Source organism: Pithys albifrons, chromosome 3, assembly GCF_047495875.1.
Source record: "Pithys albifrons albifrons isolate INPA30051 chromosome 3, PitAlb_v1, whole genome shotgun sequence".
In the NCBI taxonomy this organism is placed as follows: Eukaryota; Metazoa; Chordata; class Aves; order Passeriformes; family Thamnophilidae; genus Pithys; species Pithys albifrons.
This window is the reverse complement of record NC_092460.1, coordinates 74,712,659-74,739,501: the sequence shown is the minus strand read 5'-3', so window position 1 is coordinate 74,739,501 and position 26,843 is coordinate 74,712,659. Positions and strand designations below refer to the sequence as shown.

General features: G+C 38.4%; 1 protein-coding gene across 1 annotated transcript in view; it reads right to left on the bottom strand.

Moving 5' to 3' along the window:
- Nucleotides 1-26,843, bottom strand: part of ZNF277 (zinc finger protein 277) — a 57,086-nt gene that overhangs the window by 4,963 nt on the left and 25,280 nt on the right. Inside the window, exons 4-11 of the mRNA XM_071552420.1 lie at nt 26,354-26,436; nt 15,234-15,325; nt 13,177-13,287; nt 11,187-11,319; nt 4,750-4,817; nt 3,486-3,582; nt 2,928-2,970; nt 665-839 (exon numbers count right to left, since the gene is read on the bottom strand). Coding sequence (XP_071408521.1) covers nt 665-839; nt 2,928-2,970; nt 3,486-3,582; nt 4,750-4,817; nt 11,187-11,319; nt 13,177-13,287; nt 15,234-15,325; nt 26,354-26,436 — 802 coding nt within the window. The remainder of the gene's footprint in view (nt 1-664; nt 840-2,927; nt 2,971-3,485; nt 3,583-4,749; nt 4,818-11,186; nt 11,320-13,176; nt 13,288-15,233; nt 15,326-26,353; nt 26,437-26,843) is intronic.

Below are 26,843 nucleotides of genomic sequence, written 5' to 3'. Positions count from 1 at the left end.
GTAAGCAGCACACCCAAAAAATCAATTGATATGTACAATGTAGCAGAATCACGAGAGCTGACAACAGCAAAGCCCTTCCTCTTTTCACCCGTATGTTGTCACAACAGATACAGATTTGTCCCACAACAAATGCTGAACTGAGGTGTTTGAATTAGAATGGTCCCTGTGCTCTACCACCCAGTAGAGCATCAACCCCTGGACCTATACAGCCTCCTTAGAGTCTGAACCAGTGTTTTGCTATTCTCTCTCTCTACTTAACGTGAAAAAAATGGCTAAACAACCAACTTATTTTGATGCCTAAAGTAGACATTATACGTATAACATCAGACATGTAAAAGAAGGGATTTGATTTGGTTCTAAAACAATTTTGCAACAATGAACCTCCCTAGCATACTGATTTTAAAGTGCAGATCCCACAGGTGACAACACAGTGCACCCTGGATGCAACTAGAAGAGCAGTATCTCATGTTCATTTTAGCTTCAGACTGTCCAGAGATTTCTAATTCTGAATAGTTTTGAGACCACTTATTGTCTTATCTGGGATAGTAAAGATGGGGAGTTCAGGACACTGTTGTACTAGCAAAACTCAGAACTTTCAACTTACTGTTTCACAGACATTATCAAGTAAAAGTATAAATGCTGGAAGAAACGTGTTTGCCCTTACTGTGGTTGATCCCATGTAGACCTGGCTGGTAGGAATGCAATGTGTTTGGTCTCTTCCATATGACTTATCAATTCTCCTTTGGACTGAAATTTCTCCTCACAGTTGTAACAACGACAGTGATGGATTTCTCTTCTGATGAAATTCACTAGCTTTACTTGCTGATAAAAGTTCAGACCTGGGAGAGATGGTAGCAAACAAGCATTTGGGAAACATAAGACAATTTAAAAATGCTTTCTTGGATTAAGCATACAGACTGATAAAAGTTTACTGAAGACCAGCATTGCCTGAATGCTGTAACTTTACAAATGAACTGAACAAATGCCTTTTCCTTGCTGATGGGAAACTTTCCCTTCTTTCAACGCAAAAACTGCAAACACTTTGCTTCCTCTCAGTCTAAGTCTCTAAGATTAGTGACAGAGCTCCAGGAGAAGGCAAGCAGGTTGAGGAATAAGAGGGACTGAGAAAGAGACTATTGGAATTGTATCCTGCCTTCCCTGGGACAGGCCCAACTGGCAGACAGGACAGAGGATACAGAGGATTCCGTGCCTTCTCACTGCCTGCCTGAACACAGTGACTTACGGGGCAGGGGTAATGGCAACAAGTCCCTGTCCTATACAGCAGGAACATCTCCTCTGTGACTGCCTCACCTCCCCAGGTGCCCCAGCATAACAGGTGTGACCCTCTGCAAACGGAAACCAACAATGATGAGGACAATGGTTCATTCAGTATGGAGGTGTCACCTGAGTTAAGTCAGCCTATGCCCTGCATCAAACTGCTTCCATAAGGAAAAAAAAGATGGGTCATTGTCATAGGAGACTCCCTTCTGGAGGGAACAGAAGGCCCAACATGCCAACTAGACTCACTTCTTGGGGAAGTCTGCTGCCTCCTTGGGGCCCAGGTTAAAGGTGTGATGAGAAAGCTTTACCTACCCTCATGGGTAATTATTCGTTACGGATTTTTCAGGTGTGCAGTGATGAAGTTGCAACAAGAAGTCTGAAGGCAAACAAGAGACTTCAAGGCCTTGGGACAACTGCTTAGGGGATCAGGAGCACAAGAACTGTTCTCCTCTGTCCAGGGAATAATGAGGGAGGGAACAGGAAGAGCCAGCAGATCAATACCTGGCTCTGAGCCCAGTGTCACTGGCAGAATTTGGGAGTTTTGATCAGGGATCACTCAGCACGACCCCAGGCCTGCTGTCGACAGATGGATTACATCTGTCCCAAAGGAGGGAAAGGATCTTTGCATAAGAGTTAGCAGGACTCACTGAGACAGCTTTAAACTAGATTTGAAGGGGGAAAGGGATAAAATCAGGCTTGCTAGAGACAAGGCTGGGGCGGGATGCCAATGTGTGATGTTCAAAAAAGGTGAAATGCACGTAGGACACACAACCTCATGCACTGTCACAGGCTTGGGGAAATTGCCTGATGGAAAATGACCTGGAGATGTTGGTTGACAGCCAGGTGAACATGAGCCAGCAGCGTGCCCAGGTGGCCAAGAAGACCAATGGCATCCTGGCTGGTATTAGAAATAGTGTGGCCAGCAGGATCAGGGCAATGACTGCCCTACTGCTTCACCTGGAGAAAAGAAGACTCAGGGATGACCTTACTGGTCTCTACAACTACCTGAAAGGAGGTTGTAGCCAGGTGGCAGTTGGTCTCCCAGGTAACAAGCAAGGGAGGGAGGTTTAAGTTTGATATTAGGAAATATATGTTCACTGAAAGGCTTGTCAAGCATTGGAACAGGCTGCTCAGAGAAGTGGCTGAGTCACCCTCCTGGATATATTTAACAGATTATTGGATGTGGCACTTAGGGACATGATTTAGGGAGGGACTTGGCAGTGCTGAGTTAATAGCTGGACTTGATGATCTTAAAGGTATTTCTCAACCTAAATGATTCTATTTAACAGCAGAAAGCACACATTCGCCAAACAAAGCTTAAGAGTACAGTATTCTAAGTTGCAAGCAAGTATTAACAGGCATAATACTAATACTACTTCCAGAGCTCCAGCAGCCAGACCTTGGGAGTCACAGAGCAAGTAGTTGTAGAAGCCACTCTGCAAAAGAATCCAACGGTTCTAAAGAAAACAGCACACATCCTTGGCACTGAGAACAGTGTCCTTGGCTTGCTTTTGTAAGCTGGCAGAAACAGTTTCCATAATGGAAAAGTTAAATGCCCATACAAAAATAAAACCAATGAAGTTGTTTTCCTTTATTCTTATGATGAGGTTTTCTCCACACTGACAATTACAGCAACTCTTACTCACCATGCTCTGACTTTATTTTAGGAAAGTCAAATCCATGTGATTTCTGGAGAAAATAAAAAAGAAAAGAAAAAATATCTATTTCCACTCTTTCTACTATTTCAAGTTAAAAACAGCTTAGCTTTTATAGTTTAACAGACATATGAATACAGAGGCAAACATTAGTACATGAAACAAATCTCCACAGTTCTGTTTCATCAGAAACTTCCATATTCTGTTAAACTGTAATGCTCCTGTTAAATAGTTTATCAAAAGTGAAACACAGATGCTAACTATTAAATATATTAAACCATCAAGCCACTGTGATATTAAAGATGCTACTTCTTTACTGTCTGTAGCAATATGTACATTCACAAGTTATAGCAAGTCATAGTCTTAATGTAAAACTTGACTCCTCTGCATATTTTAGAGAACAGATGCTGGAGATGCATGCAGTACTTTACTTCTGTACTGAAGAGGGCATTCTAATGCAGCAGCTGATTTGATCTTAATAAAGATGTTACAAACACAATTTTTAATTCCAAAGTGATGAAAAAAAATGTTATTTGAAACAAGCCTTACCTGCATGTGAAGGTACAGTTTTTCTGTGGTGTCTGCTTGTTGTTCACAGAACAGGCAAACAGCACATACAGGATGATCTTCCCAGTCAGACCAGTCTCTTATGAATAAAAGTCAAAAAATTCATTTAATTGTGGAGAATGGAAAAGACATTTTGTGAAAGGGCACTTCACATTCTGCAGTTACAGCACTAGAAATAAATCCAGGGAAACTGAATACTTGAAAGGGCTGGAAGAGACAGTGTGTATTTATAGCTGGATGTATGATTATGATCTGGTTTACAGTCTAAAAAATTTGAGAATAACTGAGCAGTTACTGTTGGGTAATTCCTGCGCAGACAGGACATTAATTCCTACTTGAAACTGTTTGCACTAACAAACAGGATATTAACTTCAATTTCTATCCAGTTTGACAAGTCATCAAATACTGCTTTCAGTGTATATTTTTATAAGGTCTTTTAAAATTCTTTTATACCTTTCAATACAGCAGCCAAAGTCATAATCATCAGGCAGATCTTACACTGTTATTTACTTATTAAATATTAATTATTCCTAAGACATAAGATGCTACATTTAGACATGCACACAGAGAATACTTTAACAACACATCCATTTAAAAGTACTGCTGAGAAACAGAAATACTACTGCAACCTGGTATAATCAAGTAAAATTAAAATCAAGTCACAGAGAGAACCAGGAAGATCAGGGTCCCTGATATCCATAAGTTTCTGCCTGATTATTCCATTTTCTACAGCCAGGGAAAGCACCTCTGCAGTGACCTGAGGGCCTGGATCACAGAAGAACGTAGAGGAGGTGCATGTTGCCCTCAATCAGCACTGCTGAGAAGCTTCATTTGAAATCCTGTTTAAACTCTAGTTATCACCTTTTTGTCACATTTTTTCATACAATTTTTTTCTCATGCTGACATTTTTGATGCTTATTCCTGATGCCTAAATTTGAGCAAAAGCTGTTCAGCTGGTTTTTGGTACAAAAGTAAAAACAAAAGAAAATTAATTTTGTCTACATCATTACAATCCCAGAAGGCTCTTGTTTGAGCCCAAATCAAATGAAAAATGGGCTTGTGATTGAGATATGAAGTTTACAGCCACCATTGCTGAGGTGTTTTTAATGAGAACAATTTGGAATTGATTTGATTGGCTTAGATGAATTTTAACTGTGTACTAACTATGCACAGCATTTTTCCTGTAACTATTTTCAAAAATAATGGCCTTACAAGTCTTTGGAATGGGCACATAAGTAACTCTTACTCTTCTAGGTTATCTAGTAATTCCCGGTCGTCCTCTGACTGCACTTCCTCCCAGGACTTTCCAAATTCCTGGGGAGACAAAAGAAAACAATCAACGCAATTCCTGATTCATGTCACGTTTTGTTAATCCACTGAATGAACATCTCAGAAGTCACAATATCTTATTTTGGATCATGTCAGTATTGCTGTGAGTTAAAGGTAGTCATACAACACTGCTTTAGTAAAAAATTTTAAAATAATAATTATTTTTGTCTTTTAATGGGGCATTCCCCACCCTATGTCTTGGAAGAAGATGATTTGGTACAGAGTTCTCAAGAACACCAGAGTATTGCAACACTGCCAAGATGTTCCTGAGGTGGGTATGTTATCACTGCCTCTCACGCTTGTTCAAGCCAATCTGCCTACCTTGCTCTTCATGCAGCATATGCTGCTCAATGCAGCTGTCACACCTGAGGACTTTAGTTGGCACAGCTACACCAGTCAGTGCTTCTACTTGTTCAGGGATATGACAGTGAAAGCACATGGTCTAAACTTAGCTTCAGAGTACTCCAGAAAGACAGTGTGAGCCAGGGCACAGACCTCTGAGCTAGACTCCAGGTTGTCTTTCATCCTCTCCTCATGAACATAAACATATCTATTCATGGTGTTCTGTTCTTCCTTTTACTTTTTGTGTTGTTTATGTATATCTTCAAGACCTTCTGCACAAAGTAGATCACAACACATTTGTGCAGCATTCAGCACAATGGCAAGCACTCTCAGCATCACTGAGATATAAATAACAGGCAATAAAAAGCTGAAGTGCTCCATTGAAATACCAGCAGTGAACTTCAGCTAGTGTTTTTCTCTCCTTGGATTCTTTTTGTCTTTAAAAATACACTCAAGCAAACTAACCATAATCAGAATAGTATTTTGAACTCATATTTTTGATGGCCGTGAAAGATTTGCAAAGATCGTAGTTGACAATCCTGTCCTTATTTAAAAAGAAGGTATCTAATAAAAAGATAATCCTTTAATTAATTTTATTCAAATATTCCTTCTAATAAATATATTTAATAACCTCCTAGGTAACAAGTAGTATTATTGCCTTTATGGTTGTTTGGAAGAAGAAGGAAAAGAGATTAATCATCTAAAAATTTAATGAGAACTCTTAAAGTTGTTAGTGTCTATCAGGAAAATGATAAACAATTGTCTCTGGACAGCTCTAAATCTACTATCATCACATATTACAGAATGAAAATTCTGTAATTAATTCAGTGATGCTATATGGTAGTGTGTAAACTCTGAGTCAGAGGGGAGACTCATTACTGTGACCATTACTGTGAGATAACATGAAGCCATTAACACCTCTCACCACATGTTCTCCCAGCTGCACACTAGTTTCCTGTGTTTGCTAATGGTAACACCTTAATGAGCAGATAGTGGCTCACAACCACTGCAAAATGAAGACAAACGCTCACAATTTTTCCCCCTTACCAGCTTGAAGTATTTGAGCACAAAAGACTATGTTCAAAACAACGGCCAGTATGAAGCTTCACGTTTTAATCAAAGGTGAAAGGGAAAAACCATGCACGAACTTTGTTATTGCTGCTGTTTCTTTATGGTGTTTCTGTGAAGAAGGCAGAGAGGGATCTTGTAAGAGATATCTGTTTTCCTCCTCTATTTATATTCAGAGAAGAAAAAAAATAGAGGAAAAAGGAAAAAGCTAACTGGGTCTTGTATCACTGGGAAATTGCATGGTAAATGGGTAAGTAGGAAAACGGTGATGAAAGTGCCAAGAGACTGAAGATGAGCAATTGGGTGGGAAAGAGCTCTTTGAAACATTCTTACAACTCTTTCAGAGTTGCTTTCAATTTTTCTTTTTCTTTTTTAAAAACAAAACAAAACAAAACACTTCTTCAGTTCTACAGCTTGATGGGCATTTGGGACTAAGAGTGCCTTTGTTAAATATTCAACTTCTTTTGCTCTTTCATCCAAGACGCAGGAGTTCCCAGCAATCATCTCTTGAGATTCTCAAGAAATTCTTAACAAAATCAGAGAAAAAAACAAGACTTGACATTGTTAATAGTGCAAACAGTAGAAAAAATGCATAATTAAAAAAAGAAGAAGGCCTTGTAATATATCCAAGAAAAAAACAACTTTATCTTTTAAATACTTATTGTGTACCTCACAGAGAGGATGATCCTATAGAAAAGTAAGCAGAGCATGCAACTGAGTGTGGTTTGATTATTTTCTCTTTCAAAATGAAGTCTGAATGCACAGAGATAAAATGCCTCACTGACAATTTACCCTCTCAACTTGAGCACAGTTTTAAAGGTTCTACAGGGAGAAAGTCTGTGTGCCTCACTGAGGTAACATTCCTCAGCTTGGAAAGAAGTGCTGAGATGGAAGAAACTTGAAACAGCAGCTGGTATCTCAGGCAGTTTTCCCTAAAGAGCAGTTACAGAACTACATGCAAATAGAGTTCCAGGCCTGTGGAGCTCAGAAACTCCAAAGAGATGCTGCTTTCCCCTGCAAATTTCCTCTCATCCTTCTCACCTGGTCTTGCTGTGATTATCTGAGTTTTTTTATATTACTGCAGAACTTGAGACAGTCTATCAGGTAGAAGAGATGGCCTTAATCCCAACATTAGTAATAAACATTGGATGAATTTCAATTTGAAGCATTGCCCCACTTGAGGGAATTTATTAAGTCTTGAACTAACACCAACTGATGATGGGTTTCCTTCTACTATTTTACACTGTGTAAGTCAAAACGGGCTAAATATAAGTAGTAACCCCCATAACAACACATTCTTCCCTGGCTCTCAACAGATAATAACAATGGTCTAGGGTTTGGCAAAAAGGAAAAAATATATTTTTATCTTTCAGGTAAAGCAAAGGCTTTATGAAACAAGCTTTCTAGTAAATTGTAGATACCATTTTTCAGCTGCCTAGCTTAGTCATAAGTGCATTCATTATAGCTATGCTGTATACTACAGATACATGCCATTAGACATCTGTGCTGCCTACAAAGGATATTCTATACTTAAAGTGCTGCTGGGAACCATCAGGTGAATACAGAAAGTCAGGCCTTGTCAGTCTGGGTCTGCCTCAGTTCCTTGGGCTGGGAATAAGAGAGGTTTTGCCTTCTGTTCTTTAAAGTTCTTCCCTCTCTATTTTCACTCAGCTCTTTGTGCAAGGTGAGTTATGGGGCCACAGGATAACACAGGCAAAGAAACAAGAAAAGTAGGCTGGAAGACGTCTTTGGAGAAAAGGAAAATAAGGTAACCTACACATACATCATTGCTGCTCAGTTTTTCACACTTTACTATCAATCTGTCTCTTTCAATTTATACTTCAAGTCTTTTGAATAGGATTAGTATCATCTTGCACACTAACACAATAGAGACAAAAGACCTCAAAATCCACTGCGGAAGTGACCCCACTGCCCTTCAAGTTATTTGCCTAATTGCAAAAGTCCCTCTGTAATTCAGTGTAACTATCTAATAATAAGATTTTGATACTTGCTTATGAAAGAAATCTATCATGCACATGACAAAAAAAAGCTTCCACTCCTACTTAGGATCACACGTAATTTATCCTAATGCTAACCTGTGAGCAACAGAACATGTCAGTGATATGGAGGTACACAAATACATGATATTGGAGGTAGATCATGACAGAAGTCATAGTAAGTTACAGCATATGAAAACATTTACAAAGAAATATGCACTTATATTACTCATCGCTAGGTAAAATTAGAAATTTATGGGAGAAAATCACCAACACAGACAGAAAAGGCAACTTCTGCTATGAAAAGCGATTCTCACATCAGCACTACAGACACAAGTGAAGTCAAAAACAGAATGGATGGAAAGGTAGACTGTAGGCAAGACTACTGCTCTAAATGAAATCAATGGCAGCTCTGCCACAGCTTAAAAGACAAGCAAGAACTGGCCAAAAGATCATGAGGCAATTCAGCAGACATTCTCAGGCCATCTGAACAAAAAGCCCTTAAAACTTTTAGTACAAAAGCCACAAAATAAAAATAAAGCAAACTGCCAGTTCCAGCTCAATAAGACTATTTTATGCAGTACTAGGTGAAGATAACATGTAATGAAAAATTACAAAAAAGGACAGTAATGTCTGTAAGATGGTTTTAATAAAGAACTACCCATTTAAATAGCTTAAGATCTCAGTGCTGATGGAGAAATTTTATGGTGCACATGTTAAAGGTAAAGTGGATAAGACTTACAATATTGATTTTTATCACTAGAGACCTACTTAGTTTTATAGCCTCTTTCTGATGAAAAAAACCACTTGATCAGATTGGCATATATAAATATCAAGATTCAAAGTCCTGTGAAAAACACATAACAAAAAGCTAAATTGTATGCCTACATCTTTAGCTAAAAGTGAATTCAGTAGCAAATTCTGAAACACTGTATCTGTCACTGCAGATAAGATATGTAAACCATGTCCGTGTCTGTGAAACTCTTAATTCCTCTGGACATTAAGAGCAGTATGAACGGCAGATCTCTAGCACTCATTGGTTAAGTCAGTAAAGCTTGATAGTAACACATTAAAAAATATCCTCTAGTAAGCTGTGAGGTGCTACGGGAGATAAAGCAAAATCAAGTCATTACAGAAAGCAGACCTTGTGTAACATCTAGAATCTATTGAACATAGACTCAGTCTGAAAAGAACATCCTGTCACATTTAGTATAATCTACTCTAGACCACATATGCACAGTACAGAATATTTTCTCCTTACAAGGTAAAGGCTGATCTACTGAACTGCTAGTAAACAAATGGAGGTTCCTCCTTTTAATCTTCTCTTTCTGCTAAAACAAAGGGTTATCAAAGGCTGTTGGGAATGCAAACGCTTTCCACTACATAGGAATATTCCTAAAAATTTCCTGTGTGCAGGTAGTGAACTACTTATAAGTGATTAAAACAGAGAGCTTTCAATCTGTTTTCAATCCTTTATTTAAAAAAACCCACTTTCTTTAAAAGAAGAAATGTCAGCAGTTCTGATGTGGGTACAGTTTTAACAATCAGAAACACTGAGTAGAAACAGTCCACTGAGTAGACTGTAGTGAAACACAACTGAAAATTTGTGGAAAGAAAACATGGCTGTAGCAAAGCACATAGAGCCAGACAAAGAATTGTGATCATTCAAACCATGCCCCAGAAGATGCATTTGCAGCACACTGGTACAAATCTTGCACATACAGACCCCCTTGCCCAATTTTAAGCATTTTGGTGTTTTGGAATCCCTTATTTGAATTTTATTTACTATTGTCTGTAATTGCAAGTACCTGAAAAAATAGTCTCTGAGTGAGGCTACTAAGTGATCGATACCTGAACTGGTTCAGGCTGGCATATGAAGACACTGCAAAGTCCTGGTCTGAATATCAGCTAAAGAGGATCAAGGCCCTGACTGTTAAACAGTTTGCATGTTCTGTGGCCACGTCAGCAGCATGACCCAGATCATGCTTGGATGTGTTTCAGGAAGCATACAGGCCACTGAGACCATTCTCAGTAGACAGCACGGACAAGGGCACCAGTTTTGGAGCACCTGCTGAGAGTGGGAAAAGAGGTTAGGTATGTGAATATTAGTCTTGCTGTTATATTTACTTTGGCATATTCTGTTTATTAACATGACACAGCCACTGTGTCTTTACTGATATGACCTCCCTGTATGTCTCTCCAATTTGTCAAGTACTTCATGGTTCTCTGCGCTTCTGGGCAGTCATCTGGCTCAATTTCCAAATGTAAAATGGAACAGATTAAAATCTGCATAATGCCTATTTATAACCTGGACATTAACACCTGCAGAAGGCACAAAGACTTATTCAGGTGAATTATAGTTATTTCAGGGACAGAACATAGCAGCTTTTGAAGCAGCTTCTATATGGACAAGTTGAAGGTAGCAAGTGAAAATCTGCTACACACACATGTACACACTTGCAAAGATCTGAAATACAGAAATATTTAGCAACATACACCTACCTGGAAGCTAGAAACTAACATTCCTTTCATCTATGTATCTTTCATTTTCCTCCTCTCTGCATTTAATTTACACTCTTAAGAGCACTTCCAGCTTAAGGTTTGTAGAAAAACAGAGTTCAAGTTAGAGCTCCATCTACTTCATTGCTCTATGTCATTTTCCCTTCTGGTTATAAAAGCACTGACTGAGCACTAATGACATGATGATTAACGTCTCTTCAAGCTACGTTTCTGCATCTTTCAAAATCAATTCTTAACAAAAAATGTTTACTAGTGCTTAGTTTGACAATTATCCAGAATATCATACCCTAAATGAACATATTTCTTAAGAGTCCTTCACTTGATTTTTTACTTTTATACTAATTGCTGGTTTGGAATTACTCACTTTTAGCTAGATATTGTCTGTATCTTTTTAATCAATTTACTAATTATTCGTAGAACTACTTACCAAGTAATTAATGATATAAAATTTGTCATATTCTTTGTTTTTGGCATTGATTCTGCGATGCTGCTTCTTTCTCATGTGATCTTTAAGTGTGTTTTTGTCTCTGAAGACTTTTTCACAGTATAAACACTGCAAACTAAAATAAAAAGGTACACAGGTCAACATGTTAAAATGAAAATAGCACAACATAATAACCTTAAATAAGCTGGAGTTATGTATAGTAAGATTAATCTTAAGCATGAGAGAGGAAGCTAAATGAAAGCTTCTTTAAAAAAATACAAGATAATCTTTGATCACAGTAAAATCAATGGAACATAAAAATAACAATGACATAAAATGAAATTATCAATAATAAAATGTTTACAGCTTGCCCCATATGCAAAGTAGGAGAAGAGTCTGATTACCCAAAATTGGCATGGGAAGGCCACTAACTGGTCAACATGTGAACTCTTTAGCTCAGCATGCACTTACACTGGCATCCAATACATCTGTAACTGTTTCTTTGTAATTCAAGTGAAAAACCCCCAAACTCTGAACTACTTCTCTTTTGAAACAATTTAAATTAGCTAAACAGAAAGTTTTTATAGTTCTTTCTCAACACAGAGGCTACATGCAAGTGTGCCAGGGTGATCAAAGGGCTTTGAAGCCCAGAGAAATAAAATTCAGTAAGTATTTTCATATACACACATATATATATATAATTCATGTATATGGGTGTGTATATATATATATGCATATGTATATATGTACATACATACTTATATAGACACATACATCTGTGTGTATATACATGTTACTTGAGAAGGTGAAAACATTCATTAACAAATGAGAATGTTACCACAGTATGTCTTCTAGAGCAATTAAAACAAAATAGAATTATATGCACTGCCTTACACTGTCTATTACCATCAGCATAATAGAACTTCTTTGGTTCCAGATTCCCCTTAGTTCTTTTGTGGGGAGCAGCAATTCAGGATTCTCAGTATCTTTTTGCCTTCCAAGACATTTACGAAGTTTTGAGTTCTTGTGCTTGCAGGCTTCAAATCAATATTGCCTTCTTGGTGAATCACAGTTATGATGGCAGAATACATCTCCAAATTTTAATATCTGCTTTGCTCCAACTGCTAATAGCAAAGTGTTTGTTCTACTTGAGAAAGGCATTCCCAGGAAAAGTATGTAATGTTCTTTGTCAGCACACATAATGTAGTCACATTTGCCTGGAACAAGATTTTTCTCCTCTTAATTTATTTTCAGGTATTATTCTACTAGCATAGCCATTAAGTCTATTCTTAGCCGTAGGAGGAGTGGCCTTTCACTACTTTGGACACAGTTTCAGTACGTGCATTAACTATAGAAAGCATGGGCTTTGAGAAAACTCCATCTAACTGAAAGCCTCAGGTCATACTGATAAATAGGAAACATGCAAATTATCAGTCAGCATGGTAATTCAGTGTATTAGGCAAGGCCAACGATAAAAGAAAAGACATACAAAACACATCTTGATCTCTGGAAAAACTTAATAATACCCTTCTGCTCTGGGATGTGCTTTGTTAGTACAGAAGGGATAGACCAAACATCCCACATTAATGATACATAGAGGCAAATAAAGACTGGCACAAAAACTGTATTCAGTGATTAACGAGATGTTTAGCAAAAAGATTGTTATGATGAGAAAGAACATTAAGTCTAACAGTTATGAGAAAAATGTATATGTTGTTATTGATATCAATGGAAATTGTGAAATGCATACCAATTGAAGCACTGCATGACTTAATTTTTCCAGCAAATACATACTACAAATTGTTATGCATTAGTTTTCAATAAGTAAACAAAAAAACTTCTAAGAGGACTCACAGTGAACTTACATGCTCTATTTGTTTCTTCTTAACTAACCATAAATGTTGAATTAATTTTAACCTAACCTGATTCCAAGGTTAAAATAAATATGACCCAAGTTTACTGAAAAAAAACAAACAAACAAAACACTACTCACTTGTCAAGCTTCCCCTGTAATACAGCCAAAAACTCATAGCAATTGACAATGTTATCTGGCAGCCCAATGTTAAAAGCATGCTCTCTTGCCATATGATTGAGAAGGACAGATCTATAAAAGACATTCAAATAGAACATCATATTTTGGATAAATATGAGAATTAGTCAAATAGTGATTTCACATACACCAATTTCTCTAAATATGCATAAAAGTCAACATTAAATAACAACGATAGTCTTGCTGCCACTGCTAGGAAAAAAGAATGCAACTTTACTGAAATGTGAAGTTTTCATTTTAGCCCTGCTGGATGTTCACTAAACATTTCAACCGCTCAATCTGCACACATGAAAAGTAATACTTTAAATGAAAATTATAGTATAGTTTATTTTGACTCTCACTGTTAGACAAGCTCATTTATTAACTTGTATAAGCAAATCACATTTCAAATAACCCTCCTGAGAAACAATCTAAAAAGCCATTTGTCAGTTTTCTCTATACTGGTTAGAAGAGCAGAAATTCTTGGATGTGATATGCTTTTACATCAATACTGCTTCATACAGTACTCAAATGTACACATAAACAAACATAATGGATGTTCAAATAAGCTATTTTTCTAATAGAGATATACTGGTTAACTCCTTAGGTGCTCAGCCTCTTTATATGCCTCAGCTTCTGCTTTTGGGAATTAAAGAAATATCTGAGTGTTAACACTTGCTTTTACCACAGTCGAGCACTTTTTTCAATCTATGCATTCTATATGTCAGACCCAAGAGGACGAACTTCGTGGGGAATGAACAACGTGAACTTCATTAGAGCAGACAGTAAAGAGAGCAGGACATTCACACAACATTGGGACAACCTGCAGGGATATGACCCCAGGTTCTCCTATCCTTCCAAAGCACCAGAACTACCCACACAAACAGGTAAAGTTTCTCCAGCTGAAACTGATTTGCTATATATAAACAAAGTGTATTGGGTCTGGCTGAGCTTGAGTTTGTTTCCCCATAGCAGCCTTCACAGAGCTGTGTTTTCAATTGGTAGCTGCAAAGGTGTTGATAACACACCAGTGCTTTTGTTACTGCTGGGCAGTGCTGGCATAGCATCAGCACTGTCTCTCAACTTTCCCCTCCCCCACCATCAAGGGGTTGGAGATGGGCAAAATCCTGTGGGAGGTGACACAACTGGGACAGCTGACCAAAATTAACCAAAGAGATATTCCATATTATATGATGTCAGCTCAGATATAAAAGCTAAAGAAAGGAGAAGGAAGGGGTGGGGCATTCATTATCTACAGTATTTGCCTTCTGGAGCAGCTGCTACATACACTAAAGCCCCACTTTCCAGCAAGTGGCTGAACACTGCTTGCTGATGGGAAGTAGAAAATAAACCTATTTTTTTTCTTCTTGCTTAGGTGTATGTGAACTTTTGCTTCTGCTTTAGTAAACTGCCTTATCTCAGTCTATGAGTTGTTCTCAATCTTATTTTCTCTCCCTTGTCCAGCTGGGAAGGGAAGTGATGGAGTGGCTTGGTGGATACCTGGTGTCCAGCCAAAGTCAACCCACCACACAAAGTTTCTTTGGAGCAACCATCTCCAGCAATTCTTGCTCGCACTTGACTGATGCTGCAAAGCACTCCATTTTCACTCTAATTTTTCTCTCCTTTTTTCCTTTTGATCTTCAAATTCACAGTGCTTTGGTGAGGTTTAAATAGGAAAATGTACAACTAGATAGAAATAATACTTTTTTAACCATTATACTGGCTTAAACAGATCCCCATGCCACTAAGAAAACTGCCAAAAAACTATCTCCCTTTAAAATGATTCGTTCCCAATTCCAGCTTACTGATAGTATTAGAAGTTGTATTGGAATAAATAAAAAGGATTGAGAAGTACGACAGGGCACTGTAGTTGAAAGAAATACTTCAACTATACATTAAAATTCATTCTATCTTCTGAGTCCTACCATTAGGCAGTAACTGGTTCAAAGACACTAAAACCATAAACAAAGGTGTTGAGTAGATATGAAAAAAACCAAAAGAAAACAGGGCAATAAACAAACCTGTTTCCTGTGAATTCTTGATCGCAGAACATACACATACTATGAAAATTTGTGTCACATCTCTCTTGCTGTTGCTGTTCTAGAATTTCTCTCTAAGAAAATAAACAGACACACTTATTCGATAAAACCATAATTCTAAAATCATTCCATCACATAAGCTTCTTATATGTCCTTACCCTCAATGGTAAAAATGAACATATAAAATAGAAATGTGCTGCTGATACAAACTAGATGTTAGCGCTTTTTGAGTGAGGGTTCTCACAAGAATTCCAAGTTTTTCAAAGGCAGTTTGTACTCCAGTCAAGTTCCAGTAAAATTCTCCTAACATTATATTCATGGTGCCTGGAAAAAAATACAATCCACAGTGATGCAGCAGTTTAAATAATTCTGTATAAAACATACCAGTTTAGGATTCATATTTACCTCTGGTATCTGGGAGCAAGTTTATGGGTAACCACCTAACACCCACTGGACTGATAAACTTAAACTTATGGGGCTAATTACAGGCAACCTAGAGGGCTTTTTCATAATATGGGACTGATAGCAACAGCCTGGGAGTTTCTGTACAAAGGTTTGGCACATGCCAAAGCCAGGGAAAAGGAGAAGGTGACTGCCCTCACCTTCGTCCTGTTTAAAGCAGGGCAACAGGCTAGGCCACACACTTTACAACACTTGATGCACTTTTCCTAAAAACAAAATTGCGCAGCAGGAACAGGACAGGAACAGACAGGAACAATGTCTATGCACTTCAGATCGAAAGGCCATAGTCATCTGGGATATGGGAGAATTTGGATTAAAATTCAGAGTATTTTCAGCCTAGAAACATACTACTACATACTTGTGTTTTAAGTTTAGATAGCTGGGAAAGGATTTAATTTCTGTGCAACACAGAGGTACTTCTGCCTGCTTTCTGACACTCATGATCCTAACTGAATTTTTTAGGGGATTTTCTCAATCTCTTTATCTCCTTAGACCCTGCTGCAGAACTTTGTGTTTCTCACCTGCCTCTTTAGTAACTCTTTTATGTAGATTAAGACCCAAAATTTGTCTATAGTCTACGTCTAAATTACACTCAGCTACATCTGTTGGATAAGCTCCATAGATGGCAGAAAAGAAGGAAAAGAAAGAAGGAAAGATGCCCCCTCAACCCTAAAAGAAGTAAGAGGAAGGCTTGAGCCATTATCAGTAAAGGCCCAAATGTGTTCTGCAGTGTGGATGGGCTGGTGCAGGATGTACCATGCCACATCCCACTGCCCACTGCCAGACCACAGGATGCTGCCATTGAGCAACTAAATGTGCTATTTCTCTTCCATGAGAGCAGCATGCTTCACCCACTGAGGGGCAGCAGGCAATAAGGATGCCTGCAGAGAGCACAGGAGTGTGTGGCACCTGATGTACACCTGGCCTGGGGCCTGTGGGTGCCAGGGCACATGGGCACACCATGCCACAGAGCCTGCCAGGGCTCTTATTCAACCACAGCACTTGGGTGCTGTAGCTGTTACACATCAGCTAAGAGTCTGTTACCCTGAAAATACAGATGCTGGGGCTTTTAGGTTTGTTTCTGTACTACAAGGTGTACATTTTAAGTTGGAGTGATGCCCGGCAGCATCTACTCATATTTTAGGCCATATCTGCTCATATCCTGCTCTGTTATGCAAAACATCAGATAAAGAAATATATATTCTTATTTTTCAGGGCTGACTTTGGAAAGTGATAAATGGAGCATAACATACTTTGTCAGAGCCCTTCAGCAGAGATGCAATTAAGTAAGGCTCCATCTGCTCCACATGGGCAGCAAACATCCCACAGCACATCATTAGGAACCAGGGTGTCTCTGGTATGTGTAGCTGCCACTCTCTCCATTCAACAGCACGTTTGACCCTGTTGGGCTAACCTTTGGTTTGAAAGCATCTTCATGTAGTTTATATACTTTTTAGAACACACTGGAAACAATCTAAACAGAAATTGTGTACAATCAAATATAAGGATAGCAAGGGTTTCAACTCCTCCACCCTCTCATTAACAATATTCCAATGTAGCTTCCTGATTCTAATGTACTAGGAGGGAAAAAAAGTGTCCTGCAATATTTGGCTGCCTAACTCCAGATTACTGAAGCCCTTGTGAGCAGCTGCTCTCAGTTATGTCAGAGGAGGAAGGGGAAGCATACTGCATTCTCTACACAGATGAAACTACTGCTACTCCACTCTCTCACCCTTCCCATTTCCCTCTACACCAGCATGCTTGGCAGCCGGGAATCTTTGACTAAGCTCACATTGGTGCTTTATCAATTTACTCTACAGAGTTTAAAAAGTATTTTCCAGGGTAAACACTCAAATATTGGCACCTTTTGTTGCTAGAGAGAACTTTCCATGCCAGAAAGCAAATCTGGTACTTGCACAGGTGAGGAATTAAAAGCAGTGGTTCAAGTCAAATACAACAAAAGCAACAGGGCTGCTCTTCTTCCCTACGGATATTTCCAAGGCTCTACTTCATTGCTGGCACTCTGAAGCAAGAACAGCAATTACAATTACTTACATAAAACTGAGATTTTTCTAAGCAGAGACATTCAGCTCATAATAAAAGTGAAGCAAAAACTGAAGTTATGAGGCAGGAAATGAGTAATTTACTTAAATTCTTGTACCACCTTCCAAACCCTTCAAGTTTTTAGGGAGGTCAGCATTAATTCATTGCTGATACTAAGAAAAAAATAACCAAAACATTTCAGCCATGAAAATTTCCCAAAACTTTTTTAGGATCCTGAGTCATATCAAAGTATCAGAGAATGAGAAGACAAAGTCACTTGAGGAAAAAGCACATACATTAATTTTTATAATTAATAACAGAAATTTCATCATTTGCTGCACAATCTGTAACTAGGATCCCAGAAAAGCATCCCACACATTCATGATGGTTTGAGGTTGTGATGAAGAATTGACTTTCTCCTACGAGGTGGTATTTTTAAAAGTGCCTGGAAAAAAAAGTACCTTTTCCTCTCCTGGAAAGCAATATTTTGGAAGAAATTACCTGCTTTTTATCCAGAAGTGCTTAAGCACTACTCATCAGCAAGAATTCACACTGATAATCAGAAGATGGAAAAGGTGCACTTGCAGCTAGTAAGCACTTTTCCATAAACAAGTACTTCATCTCTGGTCTGTAGCTCAAGAAATATTCAAGACACACAAAATGCCTTCAAAAGGTAAGACTAAAACTCCATTGAATGCCAAAAGCTATGGAATTATGATAGCTGGTTTTAGGCATATGAGACTTTTCTGATATTGTAACTCTTATTAATCTTCTCTCCAACAGACACTACATCCCAGGTGCTAAATTATCTTTATTGCTGTCAGACCAGTGGGTTTTTTGTGTGTCATAAATTCCTTTACTTACAAGGCCCTCTTAAATAATTTATGTAGCTATTTAAATGCCTGGCTTAGATCACTGACATAGAACAACCATTCATAACTAGTACTCAGTACAAGTTTTGCTGCTTTTGAAGCAGCAAAAGAAAGGATTGGTAGTCAAATCTATGCCTACTTATTCCAGCTATGCCAGATTTCTAACAAAACACAGTATTTCTTTCTCCAAATCTTGTCTCTTTTATAATCACAGCACTTATGAGACATAAGAAATTAAGGTAGAAAGTAGTTCTCTAGTTCTAAGAAAGAGGCATATTGCACTAGTCAGTTTGGGACAAAATCATGAAGTGAATTTGTGCCTACAGTGAGACCTGAGCTTATTCCTCAGTTTGGGAACCTGCTTGTGCAGTAGAGGATTGATTCTGCAGGTCAGTCTGTAAAACAGAGCTAAGAGCAGTATGTGTCAACTTCTGTTTTAAAGATTTCTGCCATAAGCATTAAATTTATTCCATAAACCCTGACAAGGCAAAGTGCAAAATTGCTATTGCAAAGGCATAAGCATACAAGTAGTCTCAATTTTAAGACTTAAGTTTCAGTACTGCTGGATTGGGGCAGGAGAATTTTTTAGTTTGAGGTTGTTGTTGGCATCCATCTTGCCAGCTCTGGTCCTTTGCTCTCATCCTCTCTCTAGTTAAATAACTAGAAAGACAGCATGTTATACAAATGATCACTTGAGAGAAGGTCCAATGAAAAGTTTTTATAAATGGTGCTATACTCTCTGAGGATGTTTTTTGCCTAAAGACATTCCTTTGATAGGGAAACTTCACAACTGTTACAATGTGAAGGACTCAAAACATCTGAGCACTCAGTCACACTATGAGAAGGGTACAGTCACAGGTCACATTCCTTCTGTTATGATAGCAGACTCATTAATACTACTGTAATCAGAATGTCTGGGAAATAACCTACTACCAGTGACAGCAATATTGGTGTGAATTTGGATCTAAATAATATGAGATAGAGACTTCACAATATGAACATGCATTTTATCAAGCTCTCCTGGGTCTGTATCTATAGTTTCTTAAAATTTACATAAGAGTTACATTTCCCTGCTGAATGCTCACAGAAACTAGCTATTGTTGTAGGCAAAGGAAGCAAGCGAAACAGATTCTGGTTTAAGAATAAAACAGAACAGAAAATCATGTGGATGGATCACAAGAATAAGCTGTTTGTACACTTTACTGGCAATAAAACAAACCAGCACAGTATACTGAGACAAAGACTAGGATTGGTGACACCTGAGATGCACTACTGTCTCTGAAACATTACCAACCAAATTATTTGACAATTATATATGTATTTATTAGGATAAACTACTTTTGGAGTAAGACACAATATGGTTTTGTGTCTACAGTTTTCTCAAAGATTGATTGATGAGCTTCAGATAGTGCTTGTAGCTGTTAAATAGGAAAAATATTTATGATCAGTCATGGTATCAGAAACTTCATGTCCCTGTAAAGACCTGCAGTCTTATCTGTGTATCAGTAACTTGTCTACTAACATCTATATTCAGCTTCTCTTCTTACTGATAACTGTATTAAGCTCTCCCACTTCCAACAGTACTCTCTTGCCTCTTGAGTACAGTAAAAACCCAACTTTAATTCTGTAATCATTATCATGTCCTCTCATATGTTATCTCAAGAAGAATGCCCTTTTTTATTTTATCAAAATGCCTGCTGGAGGAGCCTTTCATGAAAGAAGCATGGTTGGGTGCATGGAAATACAAAGAATTTGTCAGAATAGGACATCCAGTCTGGAGAACACTCCACACTTTTGAAGCCATCCAATGTACATGTGTTTGCTGACTACTTTGTGCACTCCTCCCCTCCCCCCCACCCAGTGAATATGAAAAGTGAGACATAGTTTGGAAATATTATAAACACAGTCCTGATGGCTAGATAGACAGATCACCAGCATGGCCAAGACTAGTCACTCAGGAATGAAGAATGATGGCATTAGAGATCCACTTTTGCGACAAAGAAGAGAAGAAAGCAATGAGGCATCCAAGTGATATTGCTTATCTGGTGATGAAACTGAGTACACGCCAAGTACACCCAGGAGGGCATTTCAGCCTTCTTACTAGTTATTTAGACAAGACATAACCACAAAACTTTGTCAACAAGAATGAATAGGAAAAGGAATCGGTAGCATATTCCCCAATCTTTTTGGTGGAGTTTAAGGCACAGGCATGGATCAATATGTTCTGGAGAGGAATATATTGCTATGGAAACAATGACAATACAGGGAGCATTTAAGAATATCATCATAAGGCCAGGAAAACAAAGGCTACCTAAGTAAGCCTGCTAACAAAGATAACAAAGAGCATCTTAAGACATCTCCTTGTCAGCTAAGGGGGTATACTTTAAACCAGATTTGAAAGGACAGCAACAAAAAACCCAGAGAGAAATTAGTGGTGGCCTACTGGAAAAAAAAAGGAAGTTGGGAAGAAAATGGCTGAGGGCAGTGAGAGGATGGACAATCTGCTGAACCATAAATCCTAGACAGACTAAGTACACAGACAGAACTACAACTTAACTGGCATTATAATAAACTAGTAAAAGACTCAGAATTGTAATACCAGTTTTATAAATTGATTGTAAAATGTTAGGGGTGTATTTTCCCAACTCTTGTTTTGTATTGCAAGTTGCCTCTTAGGAATATGGACAATGTGTCTTTTGGTTTTTTCTTCTTTTTTTTTTTCCTGTACCTTATCCTTGATTCTAGCCTACTTCACAGAGCTTGGGTTCAAAATGAATGTGGGAATTACTGAGATAGCTATAAGGGATTGTTCCTCCCTTAGCTGTCTACACCACTAGCTCTTAGCTTCTTCCTCTCTTCCCTACTGCTCCTCTTCTTGAGTTGCCTCAGCTATGGAAGCCACGGAGGGTAGAATTTACACCTGAAAAGGCTGTAATCAATGACATGTCAGATGACTCAGACTTTAAAGGGTACTGTGACATTAAGGTAGAAGACATTCTTATAGCTTTTTAAGGACGCTGAGTCAAAAAAAGGGAGGAAGAGTTTCATGATATGATGAAAATTAACTGTGCAAAGATGTATGAAAAGAAAAAACTGCTGAAATTACAGCAGACATGTACCACAGGCTGGCAACCCTAAGCAGGAGAAAGATGAAGTTTGTTTGAATTAAGACAACGAAAAGAAGATATAGACAGGGTAACAGTAAAATACAACAGCAAAAACTTACCTCTCCCCACCCCCAAATACATTAGAAATAAACAGCAAAGAAAAGCAGAGATCCACTGTAGGAAGAGACCAAACACAGGGAAAGAAGAGTGTTTGCTATACTCAGGGCTTCAGTCTTTGCAGGAAGGTTAATTATGTCACGACTTAGGAAATTCATTTAAAAAAAAAGAACCAAGATCAGCAAAGGGTAAGAAAGAATTAAAAGTTGCATGTTATATGTATTCAGATCTGACAGAATTTACCCAACAGTCATTATGGAATAAGATACCATAGTGACCATTAGTGTGACAAGTCTTCATAAACCCATAAAAGATGGGCAAGAATCCAGAGTGCTTGAGAAAAGCAATTAAATACCAAACATAGGCAAAGCAGGACAGGACTCATAGAACTGTAGGAAGTATTAACATGCTGATATGTGTGGCTACTCTGTAGGCACTTCAGATGTTGCGTTAGACTAAATCAGGCTAACACCTCCATCCCTTCCAGTGCACAGCTTCAACCACCTGAACCTTGTCTCAGCTTAAGACTGTGGTAAACTGAGGACAGTATGAACAGCTCTTCCTGGGAAGGTGGTATAGCTTGTGGTCCTGGTAATGACTCCTCTTCAGGGTCTTTACTTATGGGGAGGAAGAGTAGCCTCTTCACCTAAAACTACCAGTCAGATGACAGGTAAACATGACAGCAAGACAAGGTCAGTGCTGTTGGAGGAAGTACATTATTTTCAGAAAAACAGGTATAAGAGTTTTACCTTTTTTTAGAAAAATCTTAAATTAAAACCCATGTGGCTTATATTGACACTTCCCCTCCAAGTATCTCAAATTTTGCTGCCAAGACTTTCTTGCCTGGTACTGCTTCACAGCTACGAATTCTTTGTCAAGACTGTGTTTTTCCAACGACTGTATCTGTTTTGTATTACATAGTGTTGTCAGCTATTTCAGCAAGCTGTGCTCTCTAACCTAGTTCAGGCTCATTCCTTGGCCTCTCTCAATACATCACAGTCACCATAATGTCTCTGCATGACATCCACCTTGGCTGGCTCCCCTGCTGCAATACAGCCTGAAATATTCCTAAACTGGAGTTTCAAAACTGCAAAATGAAACACTTCAGCCAGCACATTTTAAAGACAACATTTGTCCTTGTTTGGGCTTGCTGTTGGAGACAGCAGTTAGAATTCAAAGGCTGCAGAAACATCACCAAAAGTTGTATAGTTCTGGTCTTTATTCTACGCAACTCACACAACCCCATTTGCCAGCTCACTCTTAATTGCTGGACTTGTCTGGAGGTAAAAGGCTTTGCAAAGCAAAATAACTATTTAACTTGCAAGTCAACGCTCAGATTGCAGCAAAAGGAAATGAAAAAATAAACAGACTTTATTGCTGTAACTAAAGCAGGGACTCCATTAGCCCCAGCTACAGCTGCAGCTTGATTTCACAAAATCCTTCTGTAAAAACTGAGGATACAATTCTGATATTGAAAACAGTGATAACTGAAAACTTTCACACCATAGTAAGAATGCATATCTCTTTATTTGCTAACTTAATTACTCCGTAAACAAAATCAACACTTGCTTTGGGTTAAATCCTCCACTCTTTTCTGAGTCCAAGGAAATGGTTATTTGCAGAGATGAGATTGCTCACCAGCCAATAGACTCCACACTCCCTTGACTATAGCAGTGGAGAGAAGGCCTAGCTGAAATAGGCCTTCATGGTGCACTAGGACTGCATGGCACAGAACACCACAAAATCAGAAAAAAATCCCCTTTAAAAAAAGAAAAAGTACTGTCCCATTTGTAGCAGCCAAGAGGTGGTATTATTATTATTAATTCTATGAAAACATCAGCTGCATGCTCAATTACAACCCTCTTTCCTTCCTCAAAGCCACAAACAACGTGATATATGCTTGGGAAATGGACATAATATGACACTGCATGCCGCATACCCTATTCAAGATGTCTCTAATAAACCCAAAGGAACTGTAGAAAACTGGAAAAGAAACAGTGAAGTGCAACAATGATGCACAGTGAAGAACCACCAAATGGACAGCATCCTCGATCTCAAATCACTGATCACTGAGATTGCAAAGGACCTCATGAGAGCAACAAGTCCAACCCCCACGTCTAAGCAAGGTCACCTTTACCTTGTTACCCAGGAATGTGTCTCGTTTTCTTTTTAATGTCTCCAGAGATGAAGTCACAACCTCTCTGGGCAACTTGTTCTAGTGTTTGACCACCCTCATAGTAAAAAAGTGTTCTTTTTGTTTTCAGAGGGAATTTCCTGATTTTTAATTCATGCCCATTGCCTCTTGTCCTGTTGGTGGGCATTACTGAGAAGAACCTGACTCCCTCTTCTTCACTCCTATCAAGTATTACTAAATCACTAAGTTGCCCTCTGAGCTTTGTCTTGCAGACTTAACAGTCCAAGCTCTCTCAGCCTCTCCTTGTATGAAGGACATGGCAGTCCCTTAAGTGTCTCTGAGACCCTGCACTGGAGTTGCTCAAGCAAGTCCGTATCTTTCTTGTGCTGGGGAGCCCTGCACTGGACCCAGCACTCCAGATGTGGTCTCAGTAGTGCTGAGTAGAGGGGAAGGATCATATCCCTTGACTGGATGGCAACACTCTTCCTAATACAGCCCAGGATGCTGTTGTCTTTCTTCTCCATAAGTGTGCACTCCAGCACAGGGCTCATGAAAAACATAATGTCAGGTAGATAAACCAGGAGACAAATCAGGAATGGTTTGGATGAGACTAAGGGCAAATTGTTCATTACCTCCTCTAATATAAAAACCAGCCAGGTGTGACATGATATGACATGACAGGTTCAAAAGGATCAAATTGATAGTTCTCTCCCATTGTGTAGTTTAACTACTGTGAAACTCACTGCTGCAGGTAGCTTGGGATTCTGGAAGTTCATGTGGGTTCAGAGTTGGTTCATGTTGCAGAATTAGGAAATTCTTGAACTGCCAATTTCAGGAGCCTAGGTGAATATTTTGGGAAAGAATCACCACTAGATCAAAAGAGGGCAAATACCACACACACTTAGCTGCTGTCAAGGATAAGATACTGATAAACCTTTTTATACTCATTCTGGATGGCACCTCTTAGGATGAACTGGAAGAGAAGCATGCTAGGCATGAATGCATCAGCAGTTTTTTAATGAGCCCATGCCATTACAATGGACCTACACAGGCATGCAGATTTCAGTTAAGGCAACTCCAACTCCACGGGAACTCCTTGGTGGCAAAACTACTACATTTCTCCTTTGTGGGAGCTGCGGTCCTATGGAAAGCTGTGTAAGACTTACACATATTCCACCAGTTCCAGGGATTCACTAGTCATGTGTGGGGAGCTGAAGAATATTACTCTAGCCAGCAACCTGAAACAGCACTCTCAGAGTAGCAGAACTGACCAGATTTTGCGAGACTAGAATTTGGGATTTGTAAATTTCTCCTTCATTCTAAATGTTTATCATTTGAGGTGTCTTTACTTGCATGCTGTGTATGTACAAACTTGTAATATAAACATACCGGAAGAAACAGCATAACAAAGGGTTAAAAGGCCTGTATTGCCAATTCTTATGACACAGTTGCCAGTAGTAAACTGAGAAATGTATTTATGTAAAAACTGTAAGGCCTGCACTCTCAGCACCTCACAGGACAGATGACTTGCAAGCAGAAGACTCTGCATCCTAACACAGGGAGACTTTCAACAAGGCTGCTGTGCATCACAAAATGTTCATTTTTAAATCAGCCCAACAGCAAAACCAGACTCTAGATGTGTATTTCAAATAAGAAAACAGAAGCAAACTCTCCATTGGCCAACAACCTGGAGTAAGACTCCTGGAAGCTGATCAACAAGAGCTTAACTTGAAGGACCTCCCATTCAGAAGTGACAATAGCTAAAAGTTAAGCAAGGTCTGTCCAAAGTACTAGGTTGCCATCAGCGGGCAGAAGAACCAGAGCGGTTCATGTGGACTCAACAGCATTTCTTGTCCTTTGCATCTCACACAAACAATACCGACCAGACTTCCTCCACTCACACCATGGTGCTTTTGAGTATGAGCATGTGAATAATTGAAATCTGGGAGAGTGAGAATGCAGAAAAACAACTTGATTGAAGATTTTGTAAATACTTATCGCACACTGAGTTCTATTTTGCTAATTTCCCTAGATGTATATTATCATACGACATATAGTGTGTCAAATACGTTGCAGATCTTTGCAAGAAGTATGTTCAGCACACTCAGCCTTTTTCAGTGCTCTGGACTTATTTTCCATTTCTGTGGAATACTGACACACAACCTACAGATTTATTCCGAGGAAAAAAATTATAAACAGGAGGTTTCTGTATGTTTGTGCAGCAGCTAGGGAAATGAGCTTTAAAAAAAGAAATCAGAATTTTGCAGTCTAGCAAAAAATGCTTTCACTTTAAAATGTCTACTTAGTTACCATATATTACTCTATTGGAATGTTTACTATAAAAATGACACAACAGTAATTTCTTACCAGTCTCTTTTGCTGAAGCTGTTCTCTCAGTAATCTGTCTTCTGGTAAAACATCACATAAAAGAAAATAATTGTCTTGTTCTTCTGTTAAGAGATTAGAAAATGTAAGTGAGGAATGGGAACTTGCAGCTGTTTGAATATTTCTGGCACAGAATTTGCTAAATCTCTGGAATGTGTTAAGAATGATTTTTAATCTAGAAAAGTCAGTTATTTGAATTACGTAATTTAATGAAACATAATTATTTGTATATACATATTTATATTGCAATAATAGGACAAAAGTCTTGCATACTTTTTCTCTACTATCAGCTTTATTAATTTTTATGATTGTTTTTCTGGAGACATAAAACAATTATTTAAATTGGTTACAGATTAAAATCAGCAAGAAAGAAACATGAAATCACCTTTAATTTTATCTTGCATATGGGATATGGAATATGTGGGATTTTCAGTTATTTTCCTAAGCAATTGTCAGTTTTCAGTAGCTATCA